This window comes from Hydra vulgaris, chromosome 15, assembly GCF_038396675.1.
Source record: "Hydra vulgaris chromosome 15, alternate assembly HydraT2T_AEP".
NCBI lineage: Eukaryota > Metazoa > Cnidaria > Hydrozoa > Anthoathecata > Hydridae > Hydra > Hydra vulgaris.
The window spans coordinates 13723079-13742362 of NC_088934.1; the positions used below are offsets into that span (position 1 = coordinate 13723079).

The 19284-nt window shown below is 24.8% G+C and overlaps 1 protein-coding gene across 1 annotated transcript; it reads right to left on the minus strand.

The window, feature by feature from the left end:
- Window positions 1-4640: 4640 nt before the first annotated feature.
- On the minus strand, window positions 4641-5495 carry LOC136091772 (deoxyuridine 5'-triphosphate nucleotidohydrolase-like). Its single transcript, XM_065819484.1, has 2 exons — window positions 5445-5495; window positions 4641-5045 (listed from the first exon to the last, which is right to left on the minus strand). Exons 1-2 carry the CDS (start codon window positions 5493-5495, stop codon window positions 4641-4643), a joined length of 456 nt encoding a protein of 151 aa, XP_065675556.1.
- Between the last annotated feature and the right edge of the window lie 13789 nt (window positions 5496-19284).

Consider the following 19284-nt stretch of genomic DNA (forward strand, 5'->3'; position numbering starts at 1 on the left):
TGCGTATGTCATTTATAATAATCTAAACTTTAAACCAGTTTCTATGCCAGCAAAAGCATTTATAGTGACAACATTTAATAAATAAGCTGCTTTTCCTATACTTGCAGTAATATGTATTGTTTTATAAATTTGTATACTTTGAGCAATTTCTTTGACGATATAACTTTTTCCACATCCAGCACCTCCTGTAATAAAAAAGTTCTTTCCTTCATTAAGCCATTGAAGCGCTTTTTGCTGTTGTAAAGATAACCTTTTTTATTATTTTGCTGAAAAAAAATAAATTTTTTTAGAATATAAATACTTATTAGCATATTTTACAAAAAACATCATAAAAATAATGTTATGATCAACAATTTTTTCCACTAAAGATGATAAATCGTCTTGTTCATTAACAATCGACAAAAACTTTTTAGCCATCATTTCATCGTCTGTTAATAGGTTTTTTTGATCACTTAATAACTTGAGCATTTATTTATTATCATTTTTTTTATTTTATTCATCTAAAAAAAGTTACATACAATACACTTGATCAAAACATTCTTCACAATATATAAAGAATTTTTTTTTTCTGAACGTAAAATCTAACTTTGTTGCTGCTTTAACAAAAATAAGATACTGAGACAAAGAGAACAGATCATTCATTATCTGTTATCATTATCTCAGTATATTTATTTTATTCATCTAAAAAAATTTTTTTTTATCAAAAACATTTATCACTCTGACTGAAATAGATAAAGTAAAAAATAAATATGCTTTTATTACAAAAAAAATTTTTACATGTCCATATATAAAAAATGTTTATATTTCCTTTCATAATCATTAAATTCTGAATGTATAATCACTTTTTTGTTTATTTGACATTTAAAATACAAATTGTTATTTTGACATGGACATAATCCCAAACAAAGAATTTCGCTTTCATGATATTTCCAAGTCTTTTTTAGAAAAACTTCTGACAAACCAATTTTTTTGCTGTCAACATTATATTATTTTCCATTTTTATTATGTAATCTAAAAAAATTTTAAAAAAGTTACAAAAGAATTTTAATTTGTTGTTTTCATTTGATATTTGTTCACCAGATCGTTGTCGTATATATATTTATTTAATTTTTTAAATATTTCTCGACAAGTGTCACAATGTTCTCCATAAGTACAAATTGCACAATCGTTTGTAGAAAGCATACTTTTTTCTAATTTACCACTTAGATCAGATTTTGCAACATAATCTAATAAACCATCAAAATCGAGATCTTTCTTGACTACTTCTCTATATAAATCAAAATCTTCTAAGGTTGTTTTTGACATTTTTTTTTGTAATCTAAAAATAAAAATAATACAAAATTAAATTTTTCCCCATCTCTTCTTATATTCACTATCGTTTCTTTCAGAAAAAAAAATTACATTTTTTTTATATTTACAATCTAAACACATTTGTTCCAAAAGATAATTACAGTTAGCTAAATCACGTATTTCGTGTTTATGAATAAAAAAAGTTTTGTTTAATAAAATCCTCGAGAAACCAATCTTTATAGAAGCTTTTTCTATTATATTGTAAAAATCTTTCACTGTAGCTACTGAAAAATCACAACATAAACATAAAAAATTATAATCATCATATTCTTGACATTGACAGTTGGCCAAAAAATCAATTCTTTTTTTTGATTTTTATAAATTTGCAAGAGTTGTTCTTTAGTTAAATCGACTTTTTTTGAAGCTTTCAATATAATGTTTTCTAGTTTCATTTCCATTTTTTTTTATTATGCAATCTAAAAAATTTTTTTTTACATATTTAAAAAAATTCTTTTTAATTCAACATAAATATGACAAGAATTCAAATTACAAAATACACAAATAGGAGAACAATCACATTACGCCATTTTACAAAAAGCATCGTATACAAAATCACGTTTTTTACAAATAACATGGAGTAATGTTTCCGTACAGTTAATTTCCTTTGCAACTTTTTCACATATTTCTGAATCATGTTGAGTTAAACCATTTCCTGAAAATGCTAATGCTGATAAACATTATAATAAAATTTCATTTTCAAATGCAAAGGTTTTTTCTCCTGAATAACTGATAACTCGTAATTCTTCTGGTTTGATTTGACGAACTTCTTTTACTAAATCATCAAATTTTTCTTGAGACATTTCTTTACAAGTGCTCGGATGAAAATCTGCCAATGGAAATAGAAATAAAGGTCGAAATAAAGGCATAAAGTGATCATACTTATAATTTTGAAAATCTTCACGAATGATACTATAACCATTATCTTCTATTATATCCAAAAAGAGAGGTATAAAGTCTTTATGCACAATTTTATCGTTAACGACATCGTAATCACCATCTCAATTTTTCTCAATTTCCATTTCAAAAACTACATCCATTTTTTTATTATGTAACCTAAAAAATAATTACAAAAAATTTTTTTATAATAAAGTATAATTTTCAAATATTTCAAGTACAGTTTCTTTAATATTTTATTCGTGAATATATCGAGGAATGAAATCATAAGTTCCTTTACAACTTTCACAATGACTAAAACCAGTACAATTTTCTATTGGACAAGATTCTGCTTCTTCCATTAACTTTCGTATCTTTTTACTTTCATCGTGAATAGCAGCTGTTTTTAATAAAAGTAGAGTGATTAGATTTTCAATATGATACTTAAAATCTGACATTTTATTATGTAACCTAAAAAAAAACAATAAAAAAACAAAAAAAAATGAATAATAAAATTTTTTTCTTTGGTTCGTTCATCACATAAACAGTTTTAGCTTTTTGACAATTTGGACATAGTTCTATATATCGAGATGTGGTTACAGCAGGCGTCATAAAACTATTGCTTGCTCGTACTGTTTACCATTTTTTATTTTTACCATTTTTTTATTATGTAATCTAAAAAAAATAAAAAATACAATTTATCATCATTACAATAAAAAAAATTTAAGAATAAAAGTTGGTGCCATCAAGAAGTTTGTTTACATTATTCATTAATGTTTTAAGTTCAGAAAACACGTTAGTTATTTCTTTAATACAGTTTTGACATTCCGAACAAAGAGTTTCACATTCACAAAGTCCTAAATAATCACCAGCTGAAAGTTCTTATTTTGTACCTGTTTCATTTTCCATTTTTTATTACGTAATCTAAAAAAAAGTAATAAAAAATTTTATTCAATCTAAACAAAAAGTACTCAAATATTCCATCATCTTTATAAACGAACGTTGCAATTCTTCACGAAAACGTATAGTTTTTTCAATCTTATTTTCAAAATAAAAATAATTCATTATTTCTTTGCGAAATTCAGGAACATTTTTTTCAATATACTCAAACATAGCCACATCTTTTTCTTTTTTTTTTCTTTCTCTGCTGCTATTTCTTGATTAAGCTATCCAATATTTTCGTTATTTGTAGTAAATAATTTGTACATGGCTTGCATATACAGTTGTAAAGTTTTTAATCTGTCTTTAAAACAATCTTTCTCAGCATCTTCTCGTATTAATTTATTCATTTCATCCATAGCTTCTTTTAATCTGTCAGCGTTAAAATTTTTAACAAGATGATTAGCAACTTCACCACATTTAACAAAATATTTTACTTTTTGATAACATAAGCGATATCTGGATTCAGTTTATCCAACTTTTTGTATTTATGAGAGATGTATTTTCCACGATGAAATTTTTAAAGGAAATCCATTTTTTTATTAGTTAACCTAAAAAATACAAAGTTTAAAGTGCAAAGTTTTTTAAAAAAAATACAAAGTTTAAAAAATACAAAGTTAAAAAAATACAAATAGGCTACAAAAAAATTACTCATTAAGAATATTTATAAAAGTAGTAATAGAATAATTTTTAATTGTTTTTTTTAACAATAATCTTTCTTCATGGTTTGAAATATACATAAAATCTTTCATTTCTACGTTTGCTTTTATATGTGAAAACAAAGCTTCATCTCTTCTCGAAAATACCTCTTTTTCTTTTGTTACTATAAACTCATCTTCTTCAATTGCAATATTGAAAAATGACAATCATGTGATTTATTAATTCTATTGAAAAATTACGTAGATTTAGATAATTTTTTTATCAGCTCACTATTTTTATTTATAATTTCCGTTATTTTTTCAATCTATCCCAATATTCCATCTTGATGATCATCATTGGTTAAAAATTCTTTAACGATAACAAAATGAAAATAAACAACAGCTGATAATTTTTCCAAATTTTGCCACAATTCGTGTTCAGAATGATGTAGCTTGTAATATTTGGTAATCAATTTAATACAATCTTCAGTCCAACTTTTAGCCTCATTATTCATTTTTTAATAAGTTGTCTAAAAAAATTACAATAAAAAAACTAAATAAACAAAACACTATCATGAAAATTAATACTTGCTTACATTGTTCTTATTATCAAATTTCTAAAATAATTTCTCAAACATCTTCTACAATTTAAAATTTTTCTATCGTTTGGTGTTATAGTAATACCATTTTTTTGATAATGATGAAACAAATCGACAGATTTATTGCACTCTGTAAACATTTCCATAAGAAGTGTCAAATACATGTTGTGTATTTTGATATCCTCCCAAACATAAGATAATAAACCACTATCTATAACACAAACAGCATTTTTTATTTTTCTTAATTTTTCATCATTTGAGCAACGGCATCTTCACGTTTAATAATATAATCTTCTTTTGAATGAGTCATCAATATGACTTTAATTTCATCTTTATAATCAGCGTCTATTATTCCTGGAGAATTCAATAGAACAGCACGATATTTAAGAGCCATACCTGATTTTGAGTATATGTGTCCTACTAAATCTGAATCTATTAAATCAATATACACTTCAGTGCTTACTAAAATATGTTGTTGTGGTTGAAGTATATAATTCTTTGTGCTTCTCAAATCAAAACAAGCGCTCTTTTTTGTTTCATAAAAAGTCCATTCATGAGTATCTTTTATTTCAATCCTTTTAATCTCTTTCGATTCATAAAAAAACCACAGATAGCGTTTGCTACGAGCATCTCTTATTTTATTCATCTAAAAAAATTTTTTTAAATACATACATTGTGTTTTTGTTCTAAAGAACAAACTACATGTTCTCTTTTTCCTCATGAGAAACAATACAATTTTTACAAAAACTTAATTTACAAAAAAAACAATTAAAACATTAATATAGGGCAATAAAGGCACACTAGTATTAAATTCAGTATCAATCCACATATTTAAAAATAAATCATCTATTTTTTTTTACTAATTTTCTATCGTAATCTTCTACAACTGATGATTTTTCTAATTGAACACTACCATCAAAATGTTTGTATTTTAATTTTAACAAGTTTTTTCCCTTTTTATATAAAATGGTAGTCATAACAACATCATCTCTATCATTAAAATAAAATCAAAATATCAAAGTACAAAGTTTAAAATTCATCATACCACACTTTGAACTTTAAACTCACATGTCATCATTACATAAGGAATTAACATTTTTTTAAAAAATACTTGTTCAGTACTTGTTTTTTAATCTCTCTTTTCAACTCAAACAGTATAAAAGGAGCTCATTTTAATTTAAAAATTTATTCAAAACACAAGTGAACAAAAATGACAGAGTTTGAAGTTGTTTATTGCAATGATAACACCTATGTCCAAAATGTAAAAGATAAACAATATTCCACTGTTCCTCTCAAACCACTGGCACAATTTAACTATGTTAAAAAAGAATTGATTTACAAACCAAAAAATGAGGGTTGTGAAATCTTGTTACCATGGAAATACAGAGATATGTGCGATCTCAACAAAACAAATTATTTATTCAGATCCGAACAGAAATTAACAAAAGATGACTACAAATTTAAAATGTCCAAAGGCGAAATGACTAAGAATGTGGTATTTAAATGTAGTCATAACAAAATGACCAAAAAAGTATTGGAAAGTTTGATGGATAATATGCAAGCAGCTCAAAACAGAGCCTATATGACACTGGCTTACCCTAAAACTCTCATATTAAAATCAGTAGAGTTTAACAGTTATCCGATACGATTAGCAAAAGAAGATGATGAGATTCATGTTACAGAGTATGAAAGATTATTTGCTGTAGAACCGTCTTTCCACAACACTATAAATAAAAATGGTGTTCCTAGAAATTATAATCAGAATTTGAAAAAAGCTTGTGCAGAGTTTGCTGAAAAAGAAGCGAGTGAATGCAAAAAAAGCAAAAGTCGAAGTACCAGAAGCAAAAGCAGAAGTGCCAGAAGTACCAGAGGAAGATTTTTTAATTGAATTAAAAAAACCTGTTTTACTAATAAAATACTCGTTTTTTTTCTTATCTATTTTCCTATATAAAGGGTAAAAAAAATAAATTCTAGTTCAATTTTGAAAGAGAAAATGACAAGCAAACAACTCGACAAAAATCTCATCAAAGCTGTTCAACTTTTTTATCCAGATAATGAATTAAATCCTATGTTGTCTGAATTTCACCATTTAAATAACATCTATGAAGAATGGCAAGAAATTATATTTACTTATTTAAAAATTTTTAACTTGGAGTTGAACTTGAAAGAAGAAAAATACAAGGATTTGTATTATATATTTATAGCAAAGACTATGAAAACTGTCTTCATTTGTTTGAAAAACCTTTTTGTCGTTATATGAATTTTGCAAAACAATCACCTTCATAGAGAACGAGCATGTTTGAAGTATGTCGCATGATAAACGATGATTTTTTAAAGATAACCAAAACAACAGTAAAAAAACAACACGAAGAACTAAAAAAAAAACTAGAAGAGTTTATTAAAGTATATAAACTTTATTACAAATCAAAAACATGGAAAAGAAATGCACTTCATGGAAAAGCAAACTTAAACAGTCTTTAAAGTATTATATTTTGTTTCCTTATCTATCTAACAAATGGGAGTATGATAACTTGAAGAAAAATTGTAAAATATTAAAAAACGTTTTTCCTGCTGGCATGGACCAACCGCCTTGCTTTTCGTTTAACGATAAAGTTTTTCATAATGCTTACTACACCATTTATACACCTGCTCCTATTTATGAATATTTTACAGAAAAAAAAGTACACCAAGAAGGAGATAAAGTTTACATTTATAAAGCCTTTGAACGTTGTAATTTTCACGAAAAAAGTTTAAAAGAATGTTCCCTACTGCTCAATGGTTTTTTTTCTTTACAAGAAACTTTAACATTTCAATGGTACTATACAGAAAAGAGGACAAAGTTTATAATTACAATATTTACGAAATAGTATCAAAACAACCTATTCACAGAAACACTAATTATACCAAATATTATGTGACTGCGAAAGAAGGATTATAAACAAGACATTTTTTCTATTTTTTATAATTTTTTTTCCATATCAAAAAGTTGATATACAAGTTTATTAATATGAAATATATTGTCAAAACATTCACATTTGTCTTTTTTAATACGTGTACGCAACGAATATTGTCTTTTATTAAACGAATAAAACTTTCGTATTCAGCAACACTAAATTCTGTATATTGTTGTATGTTTCCGGCTTTAATAAAGCCATTAACAAAGTCTTCTTAATAAGATGCAAACATAAATGTTTCATATTTCGGAGAGTGTTCGTGAGTATGTTTTTTCGTACAGTTAGGTTGATAGTGTTGTAAACATAAACTTTCATTGTTAAAATAAGTAGGTAGTTTACACAATTTTGGAAATAGTAATCTATTTAAATCAAATGTATATATTTTTTGCTCTTTTATTGTACTCAATACATCTTTCTCCATGTTGCCACCTTTATAAAACACGATATTAGATTCGAATTTTAAAAATATTTTTAAGTAATCTACAACGGATTTTAAGTAATCTACAACGGAGCAGCAAAAGATGATTTCGCTGGTATATTTGAAACTAGGATAGTACTCTAATCCGTGAATATTGTTTAGACAGTATAAAAATAATTTTTTATCTTTTTCTTCCAAGTTTTCAAATTTTTTACAAGGTATTACTTGTGTGTGAAAAAACTTCTTATCACTGATTAAACGTAAACATAACTCTCTTATGCAATTTCTTCCCCATGTATGGATTTCTCGATTAGTAATAAAATCGAAATCTAACAACCACAACTAAAAAAAAATTGCTTTTTTATCAAAAAAAGAAGCGTATTCTTTTAATAAAATGAATAAAAAGTATAGAAAATCAATTTTTAAAAACTTTTTACATATTTTTTTTATTATAAAAATAAATCGCGTCGATAGTATCATTAAAAAAATTCATAACAATTGTTTTAAAAACAGTCAATTTCATAATTTACTCGAAAATCCTCAACTTTGTCCTATTCATCACAACCACTTTGATGGTTTGAAAGACCAACTCGGTGATAACTATATAGCTGAACTCTATAAAGCCAAGCTTACTGTTTTGCTACTAGACAGAGATATCAAACCTACTATGGATCAAACAGATGGTGATCAAACAGACGATTTCGTAGATACGTTTACTACAAAAAAAACACCTACCGTCTCTTCTTTGATAGAAAAACTAGATGGAGCGTTAAAAAAGAAATCAGTTGAAAGAAACATTGAAGGAATTATATAGGAAGGAACCAGCGATAAAAAAACTTTGTTTGTTAATATATTACACGCTATTGTAACTATATTTATTACGAGTTTTTCTAGTTTAGAAAAAGAAGAAGAATAAAAAAAAGACTACTGACGAATCTTTGTCTCATTTTTTTATAAATTTAGAATTTAAAAATTATTTTATAGGAGTATATGCTTTTGACGAGCTAAGTTAAACAAAAACTCATATTCATATTATTAATCAAATGGAAAAAAAATGGTTCTTTTATCATATACAGCAATAAAACCACAAAAGAAGCAGGTCAACATTGGAGAGTGTTGTTGATGGAGAGTGTTGATCTTATCGTCAGAGGCCTTTAACAAAACAGAGTACATAAAGTATTATAAAAACGCCTTTTTACAATAAGAGAACGTAAAAAATTAACATAAAAATATTAAAATAGTACTTAGATAAATAGAAACAAATTGTCAACAAGTATAAAACAAAGATTGAACATACCTTTCAAAATTATTATATATCATAAGACTAATTAAAAATATTCTAAGATATTTTCAATAGAGAGAATGAGATCTTTAAATTTAATTTTAAAAACAGAATAAGTTAGGGGTAAGCCGAAGTTAGGCAAAATAATTTTGTTCCAGAGATTAGCTGCACGATAAGTGATACAGAATTGATTGAACTTTGTTCGACAGAGTGGTTTATTTAAACAGTTATTATTCCTCATGTTAAACTTGCTTAGAGGTTTCAAAATAAAAAGGTCTTTAAAAATTAAAGGAGATAAATCATACTTCCACATATAAACAAAATATAAATTTTTATATACGTTTAGTTTATAAACCTTGAGGATTTTTATTTGATTGAAAAATATTGAGGAATTTGAGAACCGATCCGCAAAATTAATTACACGGATCGCATGTTTCTGACGGCGATGGAGACATTGTAACTTACTTTGATCAGTACTACCCCAGGCAATAATTCCATAACTTATATATATATATATATATTATATATAACTTATATATATATATATATATATATATATATATATATATATATATATATATATATTATATATAACTTATATAGAGAACATTTAGAATTTTTTTACGAACTAGCCTAATTTATAAATATAAACAGTGAAATATTTTTATCTCATTATATTCAACCTTTTTTAAATAATACTCAATATAATCATTTTTATATTTTATTAAAAATTATGCAAATTGGGCTATAGAACAATATCATTTTATTTCATCACCAAATTTTGTACATATGAAAGATGTTATTTTATATTTATTACTAGTAAAAAAAATGATTAAAAGTGGTTATTCCAAAAGAAAAATGAACAAAAAAGTCCGTAACCAAATGAAAGGTACATTCATTTCTTTTTTTATTTTTTCAAATAAATTTTTTTTTCTATTTAACCTATTTTTTTTACAGCCATGTATCCCTACTTTTTACCCTGAATAAAGAGAGTCTGCGACATTCGCAATTGATCAACAAAAGATATTTTTCTACAAAAAAATGTGGCGCTTGCTAAAAGCTCCCCCATTCGAGTTAAATTGTAAATATTTTTATGAATAAAACTTTTTTTATTTTTTTTAGCTAACTAATACAATGTCTGGAAATTCTAATTGTCTAGTAATAAAAAAGATTGTTTTGTCACGTGATGAGGCACTATTCGTATTGGAAATGTCTACAAAATTTATCAAACCATTCGTTGAAGAACTCGATATATTTAATCACTAAATCACGACTGGAAAACAATTTTACCCAAACATAACCTTTGAAAATTTTGTGAAAAAGAACTATCCCATTTTCAGAGAAGAAAAAAAATCTATATTGTAATGTTTTTTTATTGTAGCAGTTTTTTATATGATAAAATTTTTTTACACCTGAACCTATATTATATTTGCGCTTCATTAAACAAATTAAAATTCCTGACAAGAAAAATTTTTCTTTACTTATACCCCCTCACTCTTTCCCGTCACTTGACGACGACCCCTCAACTATTAACGTGTCAACAAATGGTATCTTGACTCTTAACAAATGGTCTCTTAACTCTTGACACACTTTTCCAACATTCATATATCATCATCATATCATCATCATATATATATATATATATATATACATATATATATATATATACATATATATATATATATATATATATATATATATATATATATATATATATATATATATATATATATATATATATATATATATACATATGTATGTATTTATATATATATACTAGTAGAAAAGCACTATATATTTATATATATATATATATACATATGTATGTATTTATATATATATACTAGTAGAAAAGCACTATATATATATATACATATATATATATATATAAATATATATATATATATATATATATGTATATATATATATATATATATATATATATATATATATATATATATATATATATATATATATATATATATATATATATATATATATATATGTATATGATTTCAGTGTAGACATCGTGTATAAGAGTGTATGTTATATTAATTAGAAAACATCAAACAATACGAATTCTCTTAATACCAGTAATAATTTGTTTTGAGAAATATTCACTGGGTTGTGGATACCAGCATCATCAGGTCGTAAAATATTACAAAATTTTTTGAATGTTAAAAAACAGTTTAATAAATTTTTTTTTGTTAATTGACGTCAGCAGTTGAATGGCTTCTTTTTTCGTTACGCAAGAATATAAAAAATGAGTCTAAAGTTTAGTTTTAACAAATTGCCCATTATCGAGATTTATTCCGCCATTCGATGGGAAACATTGTTGCCTTTGTATTGGAGTGCTTTTCGTACTTTACGGTCGAATTTTTTTGTTTCAACTTTAAGAGTTTTAATTTTCTCCCAATTTTATTATTATTTTTTTTTTTCCTACTTCTAGTTATGCTATAAAAATTAAAACCTATCTCTCACAACTTAATAAAAAACAAAGATTTTCAAAAACAGAATATGACAGTATTTATCCAAGTGATCCAATCCCACCTCGTATGTATGGTCAAATTAAGGCTCATAAGCCTGAAAAAGCTTACCCTATGAGAATAGTTATATCAACTATCGGCACACCTAATTATGGAATATCTAACTACTTAGTTAAAGCAATACAACCTATCTTAAATAAAAATAAAACACGTTTGAAAAATTCTTTTGATTTTGTTAACAAAGCAAACTCATGGAATGTAGATGAAAACGAAGTTCAAGTTACATTCGATGTAATAAACCTTTATCCATCAATTCCACCTAAAGAAGCTACTTTAATTCTTATAGATCAATTTAATAAAGATGATTCCTACAGATGTTCTACCAAGCTTACTATATCAGAAACAAAAACACTTATAGAGCTTTGTTTACATTGTTGCTATTTTTTGTGGAACAACGAGATCAATGAATTGGAGAATTCCGGTCCTATTGGTCTTTCATTCATGGTTGAATTGGCAGAATCTTTTCTGCAACATCACGAAGAAAATGCCTTCAAATTGCAAAGACATTAAATCCTCTTCTCGACTTAAAATCCTATCTAAGATACGTCGATGATAGCCATGCTAGATTTTCAAACATCCAAGAAGCAGAGAAATTCAAAATAATCTTAAATAAACAACACCCTGCAATACAATACACATGTGAGACAGAAAACCATAACAAAACTCTGAATTTCCTAGATATAACAACAATAAATAACAGCAAAGGTAAGTATGAGTTTAAAGTGTACAGAAAAGAAGCCATTACAAATTTTAAATAAAACCGCACTCGAATCACGACCCCAAAATTTTATGCGCAATATTCAAAATTCGTTTTTTAACGTCCATAAAATTTAATAATATTTTACGAGCTGATGATGCTGGTATCCATAACCCAGTGAAAATTTCTCAAAATAAATTATTATTGGTGTTAAGAGAATTCGTATTGTTTGATGTTTTCTTATTTTTATATATATATATATATATATATATATATATATATATATATATATATATATATATATATACATATATTAGAAGAAAATCAGCAAAGATTATTCAGAAAAATTTTGTTCTGATTTTTCGATGATGAAACACAGTGTGAAATAAAAAAAAAAATTTTGTTAAGTGAATTTTTACTAATATATAGTTGCTCTGTTCTTTTAAGAACATAGAGCACTCTATTGTGTAGAATACATTTTTAAGTTGCTTAAATATATATATATATATATATATATATATATATATATATATATATATATATATATATATATATATATATATATATATATATATATATATGTATATATATATATATATATATATAAACATACATATAATTTAATTTATTATTGCTTTGTTCTTTAAGAACATTTAGCACTCTATTTGTTGAAAATCTATCTATCTATCTATCTATCTATCTATATATATATATATATAAATATATATATATATATATATATATATATATATATATATATATATATATATATATATATATATATGTATATATATATATATATATTTATATATATATATATATATATATATATATGTATATATATATTGTATATTTATAAATATATATATATATATATATATATGTATATATTTATACAAATATATATATACATATATATATATATATATATATATGTATATATTTATACAAATATATATATACATATATGTATATATATATATATATATATATATATATATATATATATATATATATATATATGTATATATATATTGTATATTTATAAATATATATATATATATATATATATATATATATATATATATATATATATATATATGTATGTATATATTTATACAAATATATATATATATATATATATATACATATATATATATATATATATATATATATATATATATATATATATATATATATATATATATTTGTATAAATATATATATATATATATATATATATACTTACATATATATATCAGGAAATCCGTAATAATAAAGCCAATAAGTAGCTTTTGCAGTTGAGTTGTAGTTCACATTGAAACATTACTTTATAATCTGTAAAATTAACTTATGCTTTGTTAGCAAAATATAAACAACATGCTATGCATATTAAAACCTCTGATTAAATGACTTAATGTAAATAAAGAAGTATTGCTTTATTTACATTAAGTTATTCAATCTGTAGTATAATCAAATAAAAACTTTAGATGAACTTGATTAATTATTAAATGCAAGTTTTCTTCAATTAAAAAACACGGAGAATCATCTTTAAGGGTCAACTTCTTGTTTATCTCCTCAAGAGTTACTATATTGCTTCTCACTAAAGCAATTCGTACATTATTAAAAATATTTGACACTTTAATTTTAAAATTCAAAAAGAGCAAAAACCCTAACCTAATCTGACAAATTTGTTTAATTTCCAGACTATTTATGCCTAAATTATAACGCAATAGACCAAGTTTTGATTTAAGCGACCATATTTTCATTATTTCCAGACTTTTTAAGTCTAAACTAAAACCCAACCGGCCAAATTTTAACTTAATTAGGCTAATTTTTATAATTTCTATTCTTTTTAAGCCTCAGATTAGGCAAAAATTGCTTTGCCTTATGCATAAAATAGCCATTCGCCTAATAATAGTTTTTAACACTATCGCTAATTTCCGCGGTTTTCAACCTTGTTGTTTGCCAACTTTGTGCAACCGTAAATCATAAAAAATTCTGAAGTTTCAAAAATGTAGAATAAGATACACTTTAATTATAATACAATACTTCTCCTTAGGCGGCCGCCTAATCCGCCGTACTGTAGATCCGCCACTGATGTAACACAAACATATATATCACGTGTGCAACTAATTTTTATGTGTATTACACGTTTGGAAAAAAGGTACTCGATGACGAGACTGATTTAAGTCTTCTGCGAGCTTTCTATAACTATGAACAAGTAATTCTTTTTATCAATCTTCATCAAATTTTGTTTTTATCATATTACTACACAAACATTGTTTTGAAATGTGGCAAATAAATATATAGTGAAACGTTTTATCATACCTCCAAATTTATTAGATTCGTATTTATTTGTTGTAATTTTTATTTTAATTGGAAGAGTATAGAGATATATTTCTGGGATTATTTTTCACGTTTACATTATTATATTGTGGTATTTGATATTTATTTTAATCATGTCTTGGTTTTGTATGCAACTATATTAATTAAACTACTTGTATTCTCAATTTTATGTTTATGATATTTATAATTGTATATCTTTACCGCCAATCTGTGGTTGGTTACTAAGCAACACTTTGTTGTTGTAAAATAATTATTTATATCTCCAACCCCCCTTCACTACACAAACACACCCACCCACACACACACACACACACACACACACACACACACACACACACACACACACACACACACACAAACGAAACAAAATTAAAAAAATTTTTTATGTTTTATATATATTTTTTTATATTTATATATATATATATATATATATATATATATATATATATATTGTTATTTTATATATATATATATACGTATAAGAATACTTATAAGAAAAAAATAGACTAGCTATTGCCCGCGCAAAAAATTAGCACAAAAACTATATTTAAAAAATTACTTGTAACAATTTTCTGTAACTTTTTATTTCTAAAAAAGAAAACTTGAACCAACCTTAAACCTAGTTGACAAAACATTAAAAAAACTTTCTATACAAAAACATACATTCAGACTTATACATAAGAAAAAGTATAAACATACAAAACCATTAAAAAAAGACATGCAAATGATGAACAAATGTGAAATCAATACTTACTAACACTTATTTTTTATGTATAAATATAATATAAGAATAATTTCAGTTCAATAATTATTACTGAACTTTCTTAAAGCGCTTTTTAGTTTTGGGATTAAAATGAAATATATATTTTTTGTTTATTCAATACATTAAATGTTTTGTCATATTGAGGACATATGAGCCCATGAGATGCATTGTGATATAAGTCACTTTTTTCAATATTTTGAGTTATTGCCTCCAATGGTTAGCGTTTTGTTTATTCTGTTACATGGCAGTGTGGTTTAAGTCTAATGATACCGATATTAATGCTGGAACTGTTTTTTGTTATGCTCCTCACTAAACAGCTGTTTTTGTTCACAGCCATAGTAATATTAGTCAGACATACACCAAACTAGATACGAGTGACTTATACCACTATGCATCTCAGGGGCTCATACATATATACACATAATAATATAGCGCAAACATAGCATAAGATATTTGACTTTTTAAATTAAATTCCACACAAACATAAATAGTATTCAAATTAGGAAATAAAAAAAATACTGTTCACTCATTCTTTGTAATCCAACATTTCATGCTAGTTTCATAAACAACAATTTACTAAAATAATGTTACTGATAATATAAGTTCAATAGGTGAATAAAAAAAAAAGATATGATAATAGAAATCAATAAATCAAAAAAAAAATAAAAAAACATCTAATATATAAAAGACGACTTAAATTTGAAAATTCAGTAACTTACTATTAAAAAAAAACACAATTATTTTAAAAAGGACTTTTCTTAGCCCTAAAAGTCCTAATATTAAAAGTAATCAGCCTTACTAATGTAACTATATAATTATCATTTTTGTTAACAGACAACGACTACAAATAGAGAAGGATATTTAAAGTGATCAGCCTCATTAATGTAACAATATAATTATCATTTTTATTAAAAGACACCAACGTGGGTTTGAGTTAATAAGTCAATTAAAATAGTTATGCATTTCTAAAACAACATGAAATACATTTTATTACTGTTATATCATGCTAATGTTGTAAACTAACTAGCTTTCCATTAACAAAATCCAGATTCCCAGTAACAAAAAATAATAAGATATTGTATAATTATTAAAAAAGTCTTTTTTTAATAATTATACAATATCTTAAAAAACATAGAAAAAATGCTCTATCAAAATAGAAATGGTACTCTTAACATATGATTTGAAAATTCATAATAAGTACATAAAACTTTAAGTAATAAACTACTTTCAATCAAATTACAAATAAGACTTTTTTATTTATAATTCTTCGATTTACTGAATACAATAAAAAAACAAACAGAAAACGTAGATCTTCTATAAAATTAATCTTCTTCAGTAAATTTTAATAGTACTAAGTAAATAATGTTAAAAAATTATAATTAAAGTTAATTATTTTTCTTATTGATAATTAATAGATTTATATCAGTAAAAGTGATAAAAAAAGAATAGCAACAACAATACATGACAAAAAGTAATGTGTTTATATATAAACAAAATAATTCATTTACAATCAAAAATATACAATAAATTTATATACAAAATAATTTACTCACAAACAAAATTATACAATGCAAAAAAAAAAAACTACATTTGCAATTAGTATTTTGTAGATAGTAAATCTACAAATTAATACTATTTGCAGATATAGGTAGCCCAAACTTTCCCTTTTCTTTATCCTTTTTCTGTTACAGCGGCCACCACTACCCCTATGGAAAAAAGGGAGGTATAGTCCTGGCCACCCACACCCATGCTCTTTATAGGATCTAAGCCCTACATCTCTTTATCTGTAATTTAAAAATGCGACATTCGACAAATTTGAAATGAAAAATATAAAAATTTAAACATGGTATCTACCAATATTTCAAGATGGATTTCTCTGATCTGCTACCTGTTTTCCCTGATTAAATCTAAAGTTACCCAAATTCAACTTTAGAAAAAATAGACTTATATTCTTCATATAAAAAGCTCTTTCGTCGTAAAAAGTTAAACATTAATACATTGCATATCTGCCAAGAAAAATTTTATATAATGTGTACAATTTATGTCATACACAATTTTGATGTAAGTTATGTAAGTTTAAAGAAAAGCCATTTTCTCTGATTTCTCCATAACTTTTTCAAAATTCAAGCCAATATACCTGAATATTTCCTGATTTTTTTATATAGTAAATGAGTTCCGTAAATTTATCCTGTTATCCCTAATCTGAGATAAATCTATATAAAAATTTGGACCAAGGTTTAGAAAATCATTGTGACTTATGGAAATATCGGTATCGCATAGGTTTAAAACTGCGTCCTTTTTATATTTTGTTGTTTTTCTCGCATATCTTTTCCATTTACATGTTCACTTTGAAGTATGATAAACTTTTTTATTAATTGTTCTTTTGATTTAATAAACATGCTTTCCCTTGCTTTTTCAGTAATTTGTTCTAATTTAATATAGTCTTCTTCATTAAGTTTACATTTAAGAAAGTTTTGAAGCTTTTTAACATCATTCATGAGATTAAAGAATCGTTTCTTTGAATCATTTTTTATGCAAATTAAGAGTTCAATTCTAAAACGAAAAATTATACCTACTGCTCTTTTACATTTTATTGGAGAGTTTATTCCTAACGACTTTGAAATAAATTTATGTTTTTTGCATTTTTGTAAAAAAATGTGTTGGTTTTTCGATTTAGCAACAGATTTTTTTAATGATTGTAATTGTTCAGTGCTTTTGTAGATTTCAGCTCCGTATTTAGCTGTAATTAGAAATTTGAAAGATGACATCTTGTATGAGAGTATATTATATATTATTTTGAAACATCAAGAAATACGGTTTCTCTCAATACAAATAATATTACTATATAAGAAAATTTCGCAGGGTATGGATACCAGCATTATCAGCTTGTAAAATATTACAATAATTTTTAATCGTTATAGTTTATATAAAATTGTTACTATTGACGTGAGCGGTTGAATAGCTTCTTTTGATTTTTAAATTTTAAAAATGGCGTCCAAAACATAGTTTTGACATATTGGCCTTCATCAAGATTAATTCCGCAGTTTTGCGCAGAGCACATGTTGTTTTGTATATCTAGTGCCTCTCTAATTTTTCTTTTAAACATTTTATTTTCTACCTTTAACGTTCCTGTTTTTTCCCAAATAATATTTTCTTTGCAAAAGGTTTTATGAAATGCTAATGCAGATTGATTAGGTTTGTTTTCATTAATGCTCTTCTGATGTTGATGCATCCGCGTTAAATAAAACAGTTTCACCAATGCAATATAACTTCTTTAAAAGTTTCTGAGCTTCTATAAAGGCTTTTGGCAACAGTGTTAAATAATAAAAGTCAATTCCGTTAAAAGAAGCCACCGTTTTACTTTTAGAACAATTAAGTAAAAATTTATCATATAAAATTTTAACTTATAACAAAACTAAGTAATCCTGAAATAAAGCAATTCATGGAACTTTGCTTATATCAATGTTAATTTCATTAGAACAATGAGATTCACGTAATGAAAAACTCAGGACCAGTCGGGCTTTCTTTCATGGTTGTTCTCGCGGAATCTTTTCAACAATTCCATGAAAATAATGCAATTAAAATGGCTTTGACAAAAAATCCTGCACTTAATCTAAAATCATTTTAAAGATACGTTGACGATAGTCATGCAAGATTTCCTAACATCAAACAAGCAAAACAGTTCCAAGATATTTTAAATCAACAACATCCTGCAATACAATACACAATTGAAGTTGAAAACGAAACAAAAACCCTTAACTTTCATGATATAACCATTATAAATAAGACACTAGGAAAATATAGGTACAAATTATATCAAAAAGAGGCATTCACTAACATTCAAATTAAACCGCATTCAAATCACGATCCGAATATT

Excerpts from the sequence above, each read along its gene's own strand:
- LOC136091772 (XM_065819484.1), bottom strand. The coding sequence starts at position 5,495 with ATGTTAATTCCTTATGTAATGATGACATGTGAGTTTAAAGTTCAAAGT. Across the intron at positions 5,046-5,444 it reads AGTTTAAAGTTCAAAGTGTG|ATGAATAAAATAAGAGATGC; the intron begins GTATGATGAATT and ends AAATTTTTTTAG.